Genomic DNA, 15,068 nt, shown 5'->3' with positions numbered 1-15,068 from the left:
ATGAAATCATACTCCAGTCTTCAGATAGGTTTGCTTCACCTTAAATGGGACTCTTGTTCTTACCTATAAATTAATAAGTGGCTGAAATTTTTATATGAAGTTATACATAAGGACAATTTGTTCCCAGCTGGCTACATCCAGGATGCTCAAAATACACACTGAACCAAAACACTTCCAAAAATACACATACGTTCTTCTTGGGGGAGTGAAGACGCTGAAATGATCCGTCAGGAAGACCATCCCCGTCAAAGCATCAGTTCTAAGTGAAGCCAAACAGTTTTATCTAAACTCATCATTGCTCAAGGGGATTTAACTTAAAAAAATAAGTCTTAGTAGAGTTTTAATTAATTGATTCATTTTTAACGAATTCAATTCCTAAGAAGAGCATGGCCTTCAATATTCTCTGCTTGCCTAGTATTCCATTTTCTTGAGGATCCGTTCAGCAGTGTTTTGCCCCATGCATGACCTGAGAAGACCTGGGGAGATTCTGCCCAGTGGATTTCCCCGCAGAAGAGGCAGCATCTTACCCTGCATGAAGAAGGAGCTAGGGAAAGTGCTGGCTGCTGGTTTCGAGGAAGGGTAGCCTGGCGAGTCCCTATTGTAGTCGGCAGTGCTTGCTGATGGAGCATAGACCTGAGGAAGGAGAGACAATTTAGTTTTCCTTGCTGCATTGAACAAAGCACCTCAAGGTCCATTACTTGAGAAGAAGCAGGCACTAAATGCTAAATTTCTATCATGTCCATCCCAGATCTGTCAAACCCTAGAACACTACCCCTTCCAGAATACAGAAAAACCATCACCACCACCACCACCAACAAATGCTGAGTATATTTGTGTGACTGGAAAACCGGGGGGTGGGAGGGGTGGATATTTTCCAGTCGTAGGCAAGAATAACGCGAACTATGTCTTGTTAAATGTATTATATAATACCCACAGGGCTGTCCTGTCCAAGCATCCTTTTTTTGTTTGTTTGTTTTTAAACATAGACAGCCTCTGAGCACATGAAAGGTGAAAACAGAAGGGCATGCATCAAGCCTCTCCCTTTTACTTGAACTTTGAATTAAAATTTTTACTTCTGAGAGAAAGAGACAGAGACCCAGAAAACGAATACACTATCCAGACCACAGAAAGTGACAAATACATCTTGGAATATTAAATTCCCATAGTGTCAGCTTTTTGCAGAGCTGCATGAAAAAAGACCATTAAAAGCCCAGATCTACATAGACCACCAACAATCAGCATGTACACAGGAAGAGGGGGGAGCACTCCTTTACAGCTCTTATTATATTTGTGTGTGCAATAAACTTAAAAAAAAGTGTGCCAAAATCCTAATTTACTGAACATTCGTTTACTAATACTCATGAGAGTTGGAGAACCAGTCCTTTATAAAAATAGCCTGTGTATTTTCTTGCTTAGGTTTCCTTTAAAGAAGAGAGCATAGTGGAAAAGCATAAATTCATAAGGTATAGTTTAACTTTAATTGGTTCCCCCCTTGCCTTTTCTGCTAAATATAATTTTTTTAAATCCCTATTTTCTTTTGCTCCAAAAGTTCCTCTCTCCAGATGGTCGGAGAGACTGAAACACTGTCATCCTCTTGATGAAAATGGATACCTTCCTGCCTCCATTTTGAAGCAGGCAGAGGCTCACAAAATTGGCAGAGAGCCTGCAGTGATATTCACAGGTCACAGCAAAAGAAAGAGAAATTCACCAATAAAAAGGCAACTGCAGAGTTACCAAAAAATACTCCCATTTTTTTACAGTGCACATCGAATAAACACCCTAAGAAAAATTATATAATTGCTCTCAGAACACCATGAATCACAAACTAAGCATTAATACAAGGTTTAGGATTTCACAAAGGATAGGTCCGCAGAGACAGATGTGGCAAAATATGCATACACATACATACATCAAATAAATGCTACATATGCCCCACAGTGCCCTTGAAAATTGGGAGGTCCTGGAGATGGGACAAAACAAAAACAAACCAGAAAAACCTAGGCACGCTTTAGAAAACAAGGAATTTTCCTAAGTCATAGAGGGATATAAGCCCCATATTACATGGGCTATACTTCACTTTATTTTTTAGTTCTCCTCACATTTTAAATATATAAATGTCTATTTCCTTCTGTTTCCACAGAGCTTACAAAAAGGAAGAAATCTTCTCAATTATCTCTAAGAGACAAAGAATAAACCTTAACCCAGGAACCCCCAAACAAATCAATACCCTAAAGTTCTGTCAAGCGAAACCCAGCATTTTCTTGGGAACTATACAACTAATAGACCGTTTGGGAAATGCTACTGAATGTATTTAGAGGAGGTCTTGAGAGTAGGATAACAAGATGAAGGAAACCTTACTATCTAGAGAAAGGGGAAACTGAAAATCAGATCGTCTCTGTGATATTATCTACAGTACAGGCTGTTAGCCGGACAGCTGTTTGGCCATTGGTATTAATACAAGCTAAGTGTACTACGTATCACCCCAAGTTTCAGAAATTAATGTATGTACTGTAGAAGTGAAAATAAACTGTGACCCACATTATTAAACCATCTTGTATTTGAAAACAATTGAAATAAGTTCTTCTAGGATTATATAGTTTAATTTTAATTATATTCTACTACATTAACTTTAAACATGTCATGTATATTATTAAGTCAACACCATGTGATGGCACCTAACAAGTTTCACCTTTTTTCCCGATTTGGGCAGAATTGGTTGATATTTCTTCTGGGAGATAAGGACATATCTTTGGTAATTCTACTCATGTATAAGGAGGCTACTTGGACTATGAATTATGATCGAGTTCAAAGACCTAAGAATAAGATCATTTATTCAAAATTCTTAAGTACTGCCTGCATAAACAAGGGGCAGGCAGAGAGGGAGACAGAGAATCCCAAACAGGCACTGTCAGCACAGAGCCTGATGCGGGTCTCGAACTCATGAACTGTGAGATCAAGACCTGAACCAAAATCAAGAGTCAGACACTTAACCGACTGAGCCACCCAGGCACCCCAAGACTCTTCATATAAGATGAAAATCTTATTAACAAGAAATGGACCATTGTTTATGGTAAAAAGGCAATTTCCCACTTCAAATGACCTTGAAGGTAAAGTGCCCTATAGAACTGTTTATATAAATACACCTTGCACAGAACTATTGTACTTTTTTTTTCAAAGACTTTATTTTTAAGTAATCTCTACACCCAACATGGGGCTCGAACTCACAACCCCAAGATTAAGAGTCACATGCTCTGCTGACTGAGCCAGCCAGGCACACCTATACTTTTATTTAGTTCAGCTCCCCTCCTCCATTTTAATAGGAAATTTGAAAATGGAATGGTCAAAGCAACCGCTCAAGATCTGCAATTTGCCCTACATGCTGTGCACAGCTATCAGTGGCACTTTATTTTAGGTTAGTTTCTTTAAAAATAGTGGTAGAGGGGGCGCCTGGGTGGCGCAGTCGGTTAAGCGTCCGACTTCAGCCAGGTCACGATCTCGCGGTCCGTGAGTTCGAGCCCCGCGTCAGGCTCTGGGCTGATGGCTCGGAGCCTGGAGCCTGCTTCCCATTCTGTGTCTCCCTCTCTCTCTGCCCCTTCCCCGTTCATGCTCTGTCTCTCTCTGTCCCCAAAATAAATAAACGTTGAAAAAAAAATTTTAAAAATAGTGGTAGAGGTGTAAGATGATATTTATGAAAACAGATTGATCATAATGCTCATACTTCAATTTATCCTAAATATTTTCATCTTTAGTAACCTGGATGACCAGGAAGTTGCTTCATTATTTTTACTTCAGTCAACTATTTTGCCAATTTCTCAATCAAAAGACTTCAAGGTATAGGTTTCAATAATGTATTTAATAGAGACACTGAATTCAATAAGAAAAGCTCACATACAACTGATTTTAATTATGCTACTTTAGGTAACTAGAAAGAGGATTTGTTAACTAAATATATATATATTTAATATAACAGAACAATGCCAAACGTCCCAGATACCTTCAAATAGTTAGAATCATTTTAGTGACTAACACCAAAAAATCAGTCCAATGAAAAATGAAATAAAAATCCCAAACTCTAGTTCAGTATATTGAAGTGACCCTATCTATGAAACATCAGAAAAGTCTAACGAGAAACAAAAATCTACACTTAGTTTTTCTCTGATAAGGCCGCTTAGATCAAGGTGACTTTTGGCATTCTGATTCCTCCCACAAGAGTAACCAAAGAAGTGTGAAATTTCGGTTGCAAAATTGGAAATGGGAAACTTGGCCCAAAGCTCATAGGCTGCAGCTCTTTTAGTGAACTATCTGTTGAATAAAAGCTTCATGGCAAACTTGTGGCAAAGTATAGTTTATGTTCAAATTTAGCACCATTATGTTTTCTCTTACATTTCTGAATTTAAAACAAAACCATGCATACAGAAATCTGAGTTTAACAAATCTCTCTAGATAACACTAACCCCTGCACTGATAAAAATAAAAAAAAACATTTTCATACTATGTATTTGGTTTTTGCTGTACTTTGAGAAGTATTACTATATTATATTAGCAGTTCCATCCAATGTTCCTGGTTATCCTTTGCTCAGTCATCAAAGAAATAATACAGCACCTTCTTTTAAATAGAACGTTTGCCTATTAGAAAAGAAAACCAATCCCTCCCCCTCCCCAATCAACCCTCAGTTTGTTCTCCACATTCAAGAGTCTCTAATGGTTGGCCTCCCTCTCTGTTTGAAACTATTTTTTCCCCTTCCTTTCCCCCATGGGTGATGGGCATTGAGGAGGGCACTTACTGGGATGATCACTGGGTGTTGTATGTAAGTGATGAATCACGGGAATCTATCCCCAAAACCAAGAGCATGCTGTTTACACTGTATGTTAGCTAACTTGACAATAAATTAAAAAATAAAATAAAATCTTCCATTGTAGAAAGAGGGGAAAAAAAGTTAAATTTGGATTTCTTTCTTTTTCACTCTGCTCTGTAGCTTCCTCAGTGGTTAGGCCACAAATTTACTAGCTTTATGCCATTGAAAAGTTGAGTAACAGTGCTGCTATTATGTTGATTATCTGAACAAATGTGACTTAGGAACATTAAGCCACCTTTTCTACATTACCAATCAACTAACTGGTAAAGGCAGGATTTAAGTGGGTCATCAGTCCATATTCTTTCCATTAAAAAAAAAACGAACACAATTTCTTGCTCTTAAAAGGCAAAAAGAGATATTTTATTTCATTAAAATTTTTTTAAACGTTTGTTTATTTTTGAGAGGGTTGGGGGAAATGGCAGAGAGATAAGGGGGCAGAAGATCCAAAGCAGGCTCCCTGCTGACAGCAGAGAGCCTGATTTGGGGCTCGAACCCTCAATCCGCGAGATCATGACCTAAGCTGAAGTCAGATGCGTACCTGACTGAGCCAACTAGGCACCCCCAAAAACACATTTTAAATTATCAACACAAGGCTGTACTTTGACCATACTTTATAGAAATATTCTCATGGGGGTTTCATAATTACCTTTTAAGAAAGTAAAACGTGATAAGGCATGTCCATAGTAAAACCAATACATATTCATGTTACTTGCTTCCTGAAGTGGGAAGCTAAATTTTAAGGGGATAAAGAGAAGTGGCTACAGACCATGTGTCACGAGGTGTGTCAACTGAGTGGGGCTGGGTGATAACCACTGGGCTGTAAATGTACCTTTAAATTCCTTACCATTACTACCCCTTTGGGATTCTGCAAGAACCATCTGAACGCAGAATTTTAACAGACTTTCAGGCCTTAAAGAGAGTTGCTGTATGCTCCATAATGAGTAGAAAATAAAGCAGAATTATGCCTCAGAGGCCCAAGTGCTAGCAGGGTTCACTTACTAGTTTAGACCTTGGAAGGTTTTATAAATATTCTAAACTGTGACAGTGAAACACGCAAATGACAAGAGTTTATAGTGTGCTGTGTGTGATGTTCACAAACCTAGGCATATGCTTTGATGCTTCCCAGCATCTAATGGGGAAACATACTTAAAGATAGATCAGCCCACTACTCAGACAACTGGGCTAGACTCTCAACTCTTACAATATTGTTTGAAAGACATGGGTCACACAGGAAGAGAAAAAAAAAGAAAGCTTCAGGGCAGTGATACCTCCACATTCAGAAGAGTTAATATGGACTCTGTAATCGTGCCATGTGACCAAGTAAAAGGTATGTTCCTAACTGATCCATAAACCAAGGGGAAGATGTACTTGAAAGAGTCTTCAGAGAGTGTAGAAAAGTCTTTGGCATAATAGTAGAAATTATCCAGCTCTGGAGCTAGACCAACTGGGTTCAGATTCCAGCTCTCACAATTAATTGTGAGCTGGATGGTGATATCGTGAACCTCAAATTTTTTCCTTTGTGAAATGAAGTTACTCTTTTTGTGAGCATTAGAGATAATATCCGTCAAGCATAATTCTTAATCTGTTGTGGGCGCTCAATATATGGTATTATTATTTATATCTTGTTGTAAGTCCTAGTCACTGCTTATTGCTATTTTTAAGAAGTGTCTAGAACAGTGCTATCCAGTATACTAGCCATTAGTAATATGTCATTATTTGAATTAAGCTTAATTAAAATTACATGAAGTTAAATATCCATTCCCTCAGTCATGCTAGACATAATTCAAGTGCTCAACAGCTTTATGTGGTCACTGCTACCATACTGGATATCACTAACATAGAACTTTCCTACTAACTAGGCAGAGTGTTTTGTTGGGAGCACTGGTTTAGGCCCATGCGTGTCTGTGAAGAGTCCTCCCGGGCCATACCCTCCTGGGTAACATGTCACCCTCTGTTAGACTGCCTATTACAATAATGCCAGCCCATTTAAGAACTGATACTCTTTCTAGGCTGCAAGAACTAGAAGTCCTTTGGTGGACTAGCTACAGAAGCAACTTCTAGGTATCCCTAGTACATAGCATATAGAGGGTGGTGATAAATGTTGATGCTACTGAATGGCAGGATATTTACGTTTTAGTTTTATTTATTATTTTTAGAGTTCCTTGTACTACTACATATTTTTTAAAGTCCTTTTTAGAACCATCTGCCAAAATTCCTGCAAATTGTACCAAGTGGGACACGAGGCAAGAGTATCTGTGACTCTCGGTTTCTGGATGTGTAGGAAGCAGAAGAAATTCTTCAACTGCAATTCTGTCCTTGGCCCTTAGTGTCTTTGGCAAAGGAATTATAGTTAGACATGGTGTGATCACTTTTTCTAGACGATAAAAGTTGAACAGATGTTTAAGTTTTTCTGATCATGTGGTTTCACATTATTGGTAATTGGGTCCCTCTCTTCTACTCTCTCTTCATTTTTAATACTTTTTCTTTTTTTAAAATCTTTTTATTTGACTTTTTTACAGCTTCTCCTTTCTCTTTTCACCTGCTGCCCTCTGTCCTGTCTCTAAGCATCATCTTTCTAAAGCTCAAATGCTTTCGACCTTAATTTACAAATGAGCAAAGGAAGAGGTTAATGGACAGAGCCCAGGGCCCCTGACTTTGCATCCAGTCCCCTTGGCACTCTCCTTTCTAAAGTCTTTTCTACCTTTATAACTTAAATATTCTAATGGGCAGTAAAATGGCATAAAACGTTAATAAACAGATTCAAGTAACGGAGTTGAGTAAGTTATTATAAGGTTTAAAGGCAGTTAATAATGCTCAAGGGCATATAACAGGCAGTAAATAATCCAAGAGTGCAAAAAACTAAAACCAACAGCAAACTATAGGAATAAAAATTATTTACGTGATATATTCTCAGAACAATACATACATTAAATCCAGGAATATTTACCAATGGAAGAAATCCTACTTTATTTCCAGGTAATGGTAATGGTTAAAAGCCAATTTGCATTGTTGTCACATAAATAGGAAATCTATTTAGAGATAACACATGAATGTCTGCAGTATACTGACAAACTGATGGGTATAAATAAATGGAAACATTCAGAGGTGTAGGCTATTGAAACTGTGAAGCTTTTATGGCCATCTAAATCACTTGAAAGTTTTATAGGAATTAACCAAATAGTTCTAAATGCCCTAAAATAACTCCTGGTAAGAAGAGTTTCTTTATTCCACAAACTATCTTTATTGGTAGTCGTAAAAAAAAAATCACATTTATCGAAATGTGTGAAACATACCATTAATGTATATGATATTCCTATTTTATTTTCACTAACAAGTAATTACCTGTTTTCACTCTGTCATATTGCATCACGAAGAGAATATATGATCCCCCTAAAAGAAATTCCTGAGTATGTAATATATTTAAGAACACAATTACTCTGAACATACATCTATACATTCCATCACAAACATCACATATAATTTTTCCATTTTCTACATGTCAGCTGAGTTTTGATGATCTGTGCATGATCAGTTGAGTATATTAAATCTAAAGCTAAATCCTATAAATGAATTACAGCCAAGAGTTGGACTCTTCTCAGCCACCCATTTCCTTTTCCGGGTTAAGAAGTAGTAAAATTGTGAGAATTTTAATTCCCTTCTTTGTTTGTATCTTTACCAATCAAATTCTGTAGCTGGAAGACATCACAAAGACCCAAAAGAAAGCCACAGGAAGGAGAAGGAGGCGCTGAGTGATCCCTAAGGGTTCAGGCTCCAGAGTTGCATAAGCATGAAGACATGGGTGGCCCGCAGCAATGCTTTTCCCTACAAGTGCACCCCCTCTGCAGCCAGATCGGAGATTATACAGTGCAAAAGTGAGCTGGACCCAGTATTAAGCGTGCCTCCTGCGTGCAACCCCTGCCTCCCTTCCAGGAGCTAAGAAAAACCTGGTGTTCTTTATGGGCAGGCAGCTCTACCTTATTCTTTCTTTTCTTCAAATAAAAAGGCAAGGATATTCTTATATTTTTTTATATAGCTAGCTGTAGTATATTTTTCAAATCTCTGGATCAAATTTCAAACTCTAAAAATAAAGGGAATCTATATAGCCTTTGACATGTATAAATATTTACAACGGAGGAAAAAAAATCCTGTTTCAATTTTTTAAAAAAGCACTAAGAATTACTAATAATTGTACAATAATATTATTGTAATTTAAATCTACATAGTGCTCTATTATTTTAGAAAGATTTTCAGGGTGTTATCATTGCAAACCTGAGATAGTTAAACACCCGGGAGAGGTATGGTTTGGCTTACTCTGTTATGATATAATAGATATTAAGTCATACATATGATAAACTAGATCTATCATAGATACAGAACATTTGAGGTTTTTTAAATTTTTTATTTATTTTGAGAGTTCGGGAGGGGCAGAGAGAGAGGGAGAGAGAGAATCCCAAGCAGGCTCTGCGATATCAGCACGGAGTCTGATGCAGGGCTTGATCTCCCGACTGTGAGATCATGACCTGAGCTGAAATTGAGAGTGGGATGCTTAACGGACCAAGCCACCCAGGTGCCCCAGAACATTTGAGATTTTAAGGTGTTTCCACTTACTATCCTATAACCATCTCAGTAACAATATGCAGGAGTTACCAAATAGAAACAAAGAAAAGAAGTAAAATCATAGCTTAACACCCTCCAGAAGAGGAAAAGGACCTGGTCCCAATGCCTACCAGACCAAAGCTCTTGTCACACTTGGCATGAGAAAATAATGTTGATGATAAAAATAGCTAACACTGTACTTAGGATATGCCAGACACTATTCCAGAAAAAAAAAAGTACATGTACTCATTTTGTCTGTACACTAACACTGCTGTTGTATTATTGTCTTAATTTTACAAATAAGAATCTAAGAGAAGGTTAAGTAAGTTGCTCAAAGTCACATAGCTAGTTAAGTGGCAAAATGGGCAAAATCACGTAGTTCAGTTTCAGAGTTTGAATTGTAACTACCATTCTCCACCATTATCTCTTAGCAGCTAAGAATTCTTTCCAGGGTGTTCATGGACTTCCTACCAAAACCCAGCTTTGTGAATCCTGGGTCCCTTATCTATATGCCCTGACCGTTTTGCAGCCAGGGGGCTAACAGAATGCCTCTTTGCCTAAAGAGAAGAACACAAGGTGATCACAGTCCAGGGGGCACAAAGGAGGCTCCGATGTGCTGCTTCAGGAGGACCATTCATCTGTCTTCCAGGCATGAAGCTGAGCAAAGAAGCAGCAGGTATCAATACTTTTGTTCAACAGAACTGAAGTCAGAGAGAAGTGAAGTAATCTGCTGCCAGTTACATTGGCATTTAGCGGTGAAACCAGACCCAGACCCAGGACTAAATACCAGGACACTAAACTGATAAAAAGCACCATATTATTTCTTACAGCATTCAAGTGAAGTGTTAATATAGTTCCGCCTGTGTGTACTAGCCTCTGGCTCCAAATACTTCTTTTTATTTTTACACCTGCATTTCTCTTGCTCTTGGCACGAAGTGAGCAGACACTGTATGTTTGCTATTACTTTCAACGTGGTATATCACAGGAATGCCCACTGCCAACATTCTGAGTACCTTGGCCCTAGCTGAGAATGCCTTAAACTGATTAAGTTACACCTGGCTAAAGATCTCTTGAAACACTTAATTGCACAAAATTTGGTCCAGGTGAAACCTGACGTCTTCCTGGTTACATTCCTTATGTTACTTATTCACATGGGACTTGGCTTCCTCACCAGGCTCAGGATTGGCACACATAAACGACTGTGGATGTTAAGTGCATCACAACTCTTTAATATGTTCCAAACACCTAACCAATTTGTTTCCAAGCTCTTATTTATTGACTGCTCACTGGAAATTAAAGGTAATGTTAAGAAGAACATGACTTCTAATTTCTATTAATTATTATTTCTACTTATTTTAAACCTTAAACAGATGTAACTGAATTATTTTTATCTCTACCGCTATCACATCAAATTCATGATTGTTCATTATTTCTAACAGATCACATCCCATTTCAACATTATTTTTTCTCTTTGGCAACCAGTTATGTGCTTTTCTTAAGACGACACCTACTGTTTCTTTAGGAGGTGTTGGAACATCAAAATAGTGTTGGTTAAATACGCCAATAAATAGCTTTGTGACCTCTGAAAGCATTGTTTCGTCAATTAAATGAGGGCAGCATATCTTCCAGATGAAAACAAATTTTAGGATTCTAAAACAAAGAGAGAAATCAATTTGAGGTTTACTCCAGTGTTGATTATTGTTTCTTCAATAGTCAACTGAATGCTAAGAAGGCCTGTTCGATATAGTTGACCGCAGAAACAACAAGGTTTAAACAAATTTTATGAAAAAATGTGCAAGTGTGCTGTGTGTGTGTGTGTGTGTGTGTGTGTGTGTGTGGTACTGGGCATGAAACAGGCTCAAGTAGTGACTAAGTACATGCATGAATGAATGAATGAATGAACACACTGAACACAAGATACACGCCAAACTAAGAATAACATCATAAAATAAACATTCATTGTTCTGCCAAAACAGATTTTCATACTCTTCTCTGTTTGAGGGGCGAAGACAATGATCTATAATGGTCCGTACTTAAGGGTTCTAAGAATATTCCCCATCCCTTTCCTTTTGAACTCAAGTTTATAGGTTGATGACTAAAGACTAGAGCTGATATCCTCCATTGGATGTTATTTAATAGATCTGTCTTTTAAAATGGGATGTAAGCTCAAATAAGTTTGGGTACCACTGGGATAAACAAGTAACTTCAATGCTGCAGACCTTAATCAATGAACATTACCATGAGGGGTAAAAACCTATATCCCTGGAAAAAGTCCCATGGTCACAAACCCATTTTTCAACATATTTCCAATCATCCTCCATCTCAGGAAATGTTATCTTCTGCTAGCAGCTGAGAATTCAACATGATGAGTTCTCAGATCTTTTCTCAAGAAGTCACTTTTGAAAGAATGCGAGAAAAGTGAAGAAGTTATGAGGGTACAGAGAGGGCTTTACAAGAAGAGAAAACACGACTAAAGAAAAATGCCAGTTACGTTATAGTTGGAACTTGCTCAACCTGAAAGTGCTATTCCTGTCCCTCCAATCCCAGGTCTTCAGGGCCGCATTTGTCTATATTAAGCACAGACAATGGCCCGAGAGCCAGCATTCCTAAGTACATGTTCCTTCCCAGGAAGCAAGAGGGATTAGAGAGAAAGTTGTGTCAAACAAAAGCTGAAAGACACTTTCAAAAGTGGAGACCCAACCAAGTAAGAATAAAAAGCCAGTAAGACCAAGGTTCTAACTGATACTACAAAGACAAGAGGAATGGTCAAAGAAACAATTCACAAAAGGGGATATGTACTTCTCTAGATACCTTCTTTGCTTGAACTTTAACAGTGGAAAAGAGAGTAAAATTATATGATTGATCATTATAGAAAGTTAGTATCTTCATAGTGTTTTAAATTATAAAGACTTTCTGTTTTCATTACCTTAGTTAGGAATCACTTTGAGACAGGGGCGCCTGGGTGGCTCAGCTGGTTGAGCTTCCGACTTTGGCTCAGGTCATGATCTCCTGGTTTGTGAGTTTGAGCCCCGAGTCGGGGTCTGTGCTGACAGCTCAGAGCCTGGAACCTGCTTCAGACTCTGTGTCTCCCTCTCTCTCTGACCCTCCCCTGTTCATACTCTGTCTCTCCCTGTCTCAAAAATAAATAAATATTAAAAAAATTTTTTTAAAAAGAATCACTTTGAGACAGATTATCTATCCAAGAAGTCAACCATCTCATCTATCTTATACACTGGGAGACAAAAGATGGGAGAGATTTTACATGACTGGATGGGGACAAAGGGGGGGCTATGATCTAGCTAGGGTTTTCATTCCAAATCAGAATTATTAGCACTTGATCAGAATGTCCTTCCAAATTGCCTACAGTCTAAGGAATCTGGAGATCAAATTTCTGTATTAGTAAAGGAGATCTACTAATGTTAACTCGAGTACAAGATGAACTCTATGCTGTGCTTAGTGCATCAGCTTAACCCTGGGTGCTTGAAACAGATGCCTTCATCTTCTGCTTGCTAAGAGAATTGTTACGAATAGTGAGTTTACAATTTGGTGAGGTTTTGAACAGGAATCATTGCCCTGGTATACTGTAAAATCATTACCCCAGCTCCCGTTTACAAAGGTGAAAAAAAAAAAGCATGAATTATCTCTTTTCTGTCAAAACATATGGCCCTGGGGCACTGGGTGGCTCAGTCGGTTAAGTGGCCAACTTCAGCTCAGGTCATGATCTCACGGTCCGTGAGTTCGAGCCCCGCGTCGGGCTCTGTGCTGACAGCTCAGAGCCTGGAGCCCGTTTCGGATTCTGTGTCTCCTTCTCTCTGACCCTCCCCCGTTCATGCTCTGTCTCTTTCTGTCTCAAAAATAAATAAAACGTTAAAAAAAATAAAAAAAAAAAAAGCATATGCCCTAACTCCTTTCAACTAAAAGCAACCACATGAAATAATTACCAAATCTATGACTCTGTGACACAGACTGAAATGAAAAAAAAAAAAAAGTGTTCAAATTGTCAATGCCTTTGTCCAATCAACCACTTCTTTATCTATTATCCATTCAAGTACCTGCCCCTCTCTCACACACAGGGCAAACTTTTAAGTAAAACCAGCCAGCAATATTTCACTGATGTAATGCACAGCAGAGATTTTAGCTAGCACAAGGCTAGGTGCTTTGATACATAAAAAACAAACAAACAAGCAAGCAAACAAACCTAGGACTCTAGAATTGTCATTGGGAGCCAGTCAGGAGAACTCTGATGTATAACAAGCAACTACAAAACATGTGTAAATGACTAGTATTTATTATCCCTTTAGAACAGGGTTATTCAAAGAAAACTTCTTAAAGGAAATGGGGGGTTAATCAAGAAGGGCAATAGTATTCCTGAAAGGGGACTGGGCAACAGAACAGATTACCACCAATAAATAGTGCATCTCTTCAGGCACATTTAAAATATAATTGACTGTCTCTAATATTTGAATTGCAGACATTTTTTTTCATTTGATCTAAGCTTTCTTGATTTTAAAGATATACAGTTTAATGATCTGCTACTGGCTACCTCAAATATTTTTTCTGGAATGATAAGGGCATAAATAAATATAAACAACAGTAATTACTTTAACAATAAAAATTATAGTAAGAATGCCCCTTTGATTTTTTTCCCCAGGGGAAAAAAAGTCTTTGATAACTAAATTACTTAGTTCAATAATTCTGAATCTTCAAAACTAGCAATGTAAAATCCAGATGATCGTTTAATATTAAGATACGGGAAGCAGTTTAAAATTCTCAATGTTAAAGAAATTAATGAGAAACTTTTTTTTTTACAAGAAGAGGAACACTGCAGTTTTACATAATAAAAGGCCAACAATTGATTTTTGTCTTTTTTTTCTTCCTTGATAAATTAGTATCTAATGAGAATTTGAGAAAAATACAGAGAAATGTTAAAAAGAAGCAAAAGGATATTTCCTTTTTTCTTTTACCTGCCAGAGAAACATCCATTAAACATATAGTTCTTTGCTTATATAATGAGGACCCATTAGGTCCTTTGACTGGAACTTCCCAATGCTAGGTAGACCTGGAATTTCCTAATCTCTGCATAGATGGATTATGTGTCTACCATGGAGGTATTTGTGCACGCCTGCGTGCATCCCTATTTGTGTCTATGATAATATTACAGGTTTGTAAGACACAGCAGCAGCGGGATGGGAAGGATCTGTTTAATGAGTACAGGGTTTCCTTTGGGCATGACGGAAATGTTTTGAAACCAGACAGAAGTGGTCGCTCAACATTGTTAATGTATCAAATACAACTGAACTGTTCATTTTTAAATGGTTGATTTTATGTCATGTGAATTGCACCTCAACGAACGCAAACAAAACAAAACAGAGGAGCAAGCTCATAACAAAATATTCGTGAGGACCTATCTGTAGGGAGACGGTATTCCAGTAGGAGAGAGGACCAACAGGGTCAAACTTCCTAAGTAATATGCCTTGTCATCAGCTGCTAGACGGAAAACTTAGGTAAATAACGTAGATTTCTTAGGAGACGAGGCTGTCCTTCCACTGAAATAAAAACTACGCTCTTATCAAAGTCACTCATGATCTCTTTGTTAGCAAACTCAATGTTCTTCAT

The 15,068-nt window shown here is 37.9% G+C and overlaps 1 protein-coding gene across 36 annotated transcripts in view; it reads right to left on the bottom strand.

Moving 5' to 3' along the window:
* TCF4 (transcription factor 4) overlaps nt 1-15,068 on the bottom strand; it is a 354,315-nt gene that overhangs the window by 50,503 nt on the left and 288,744 nt on the right. For all 36 annotated transcript variants that reach the window (XM_040478741.1, XM_040478752.1, XM_040478743.1 and 33 more), the window contains one exon: nt 528-633. In XM_040478741.1, the coding sequence (XP_040334675.1) occupies nt 528-633 (106 nt within the window). The remainder of the gene's footprint in view (nt 1-527; nt 634-15,068) is intronic.

Source organism: Herpailurus yagouaroundi, unplaced genomic scaffold (genome assembly GCF_014898765.1).
Source record: "Herpailurus yagouaroundi ecotype Mexico unplaced genomic scaffold, PumYag 142, whole genome shotgun sequence".
Lineage (NCBI taxonomy): Eukaryota > Metazoa > Chordata > Mammalia > Carnivora > Felidae > Herpailurus > Herpailurus yagouaroundi.
This window is presented reverse-complemented; position numbering and strand designations above follow the sequence as displayed.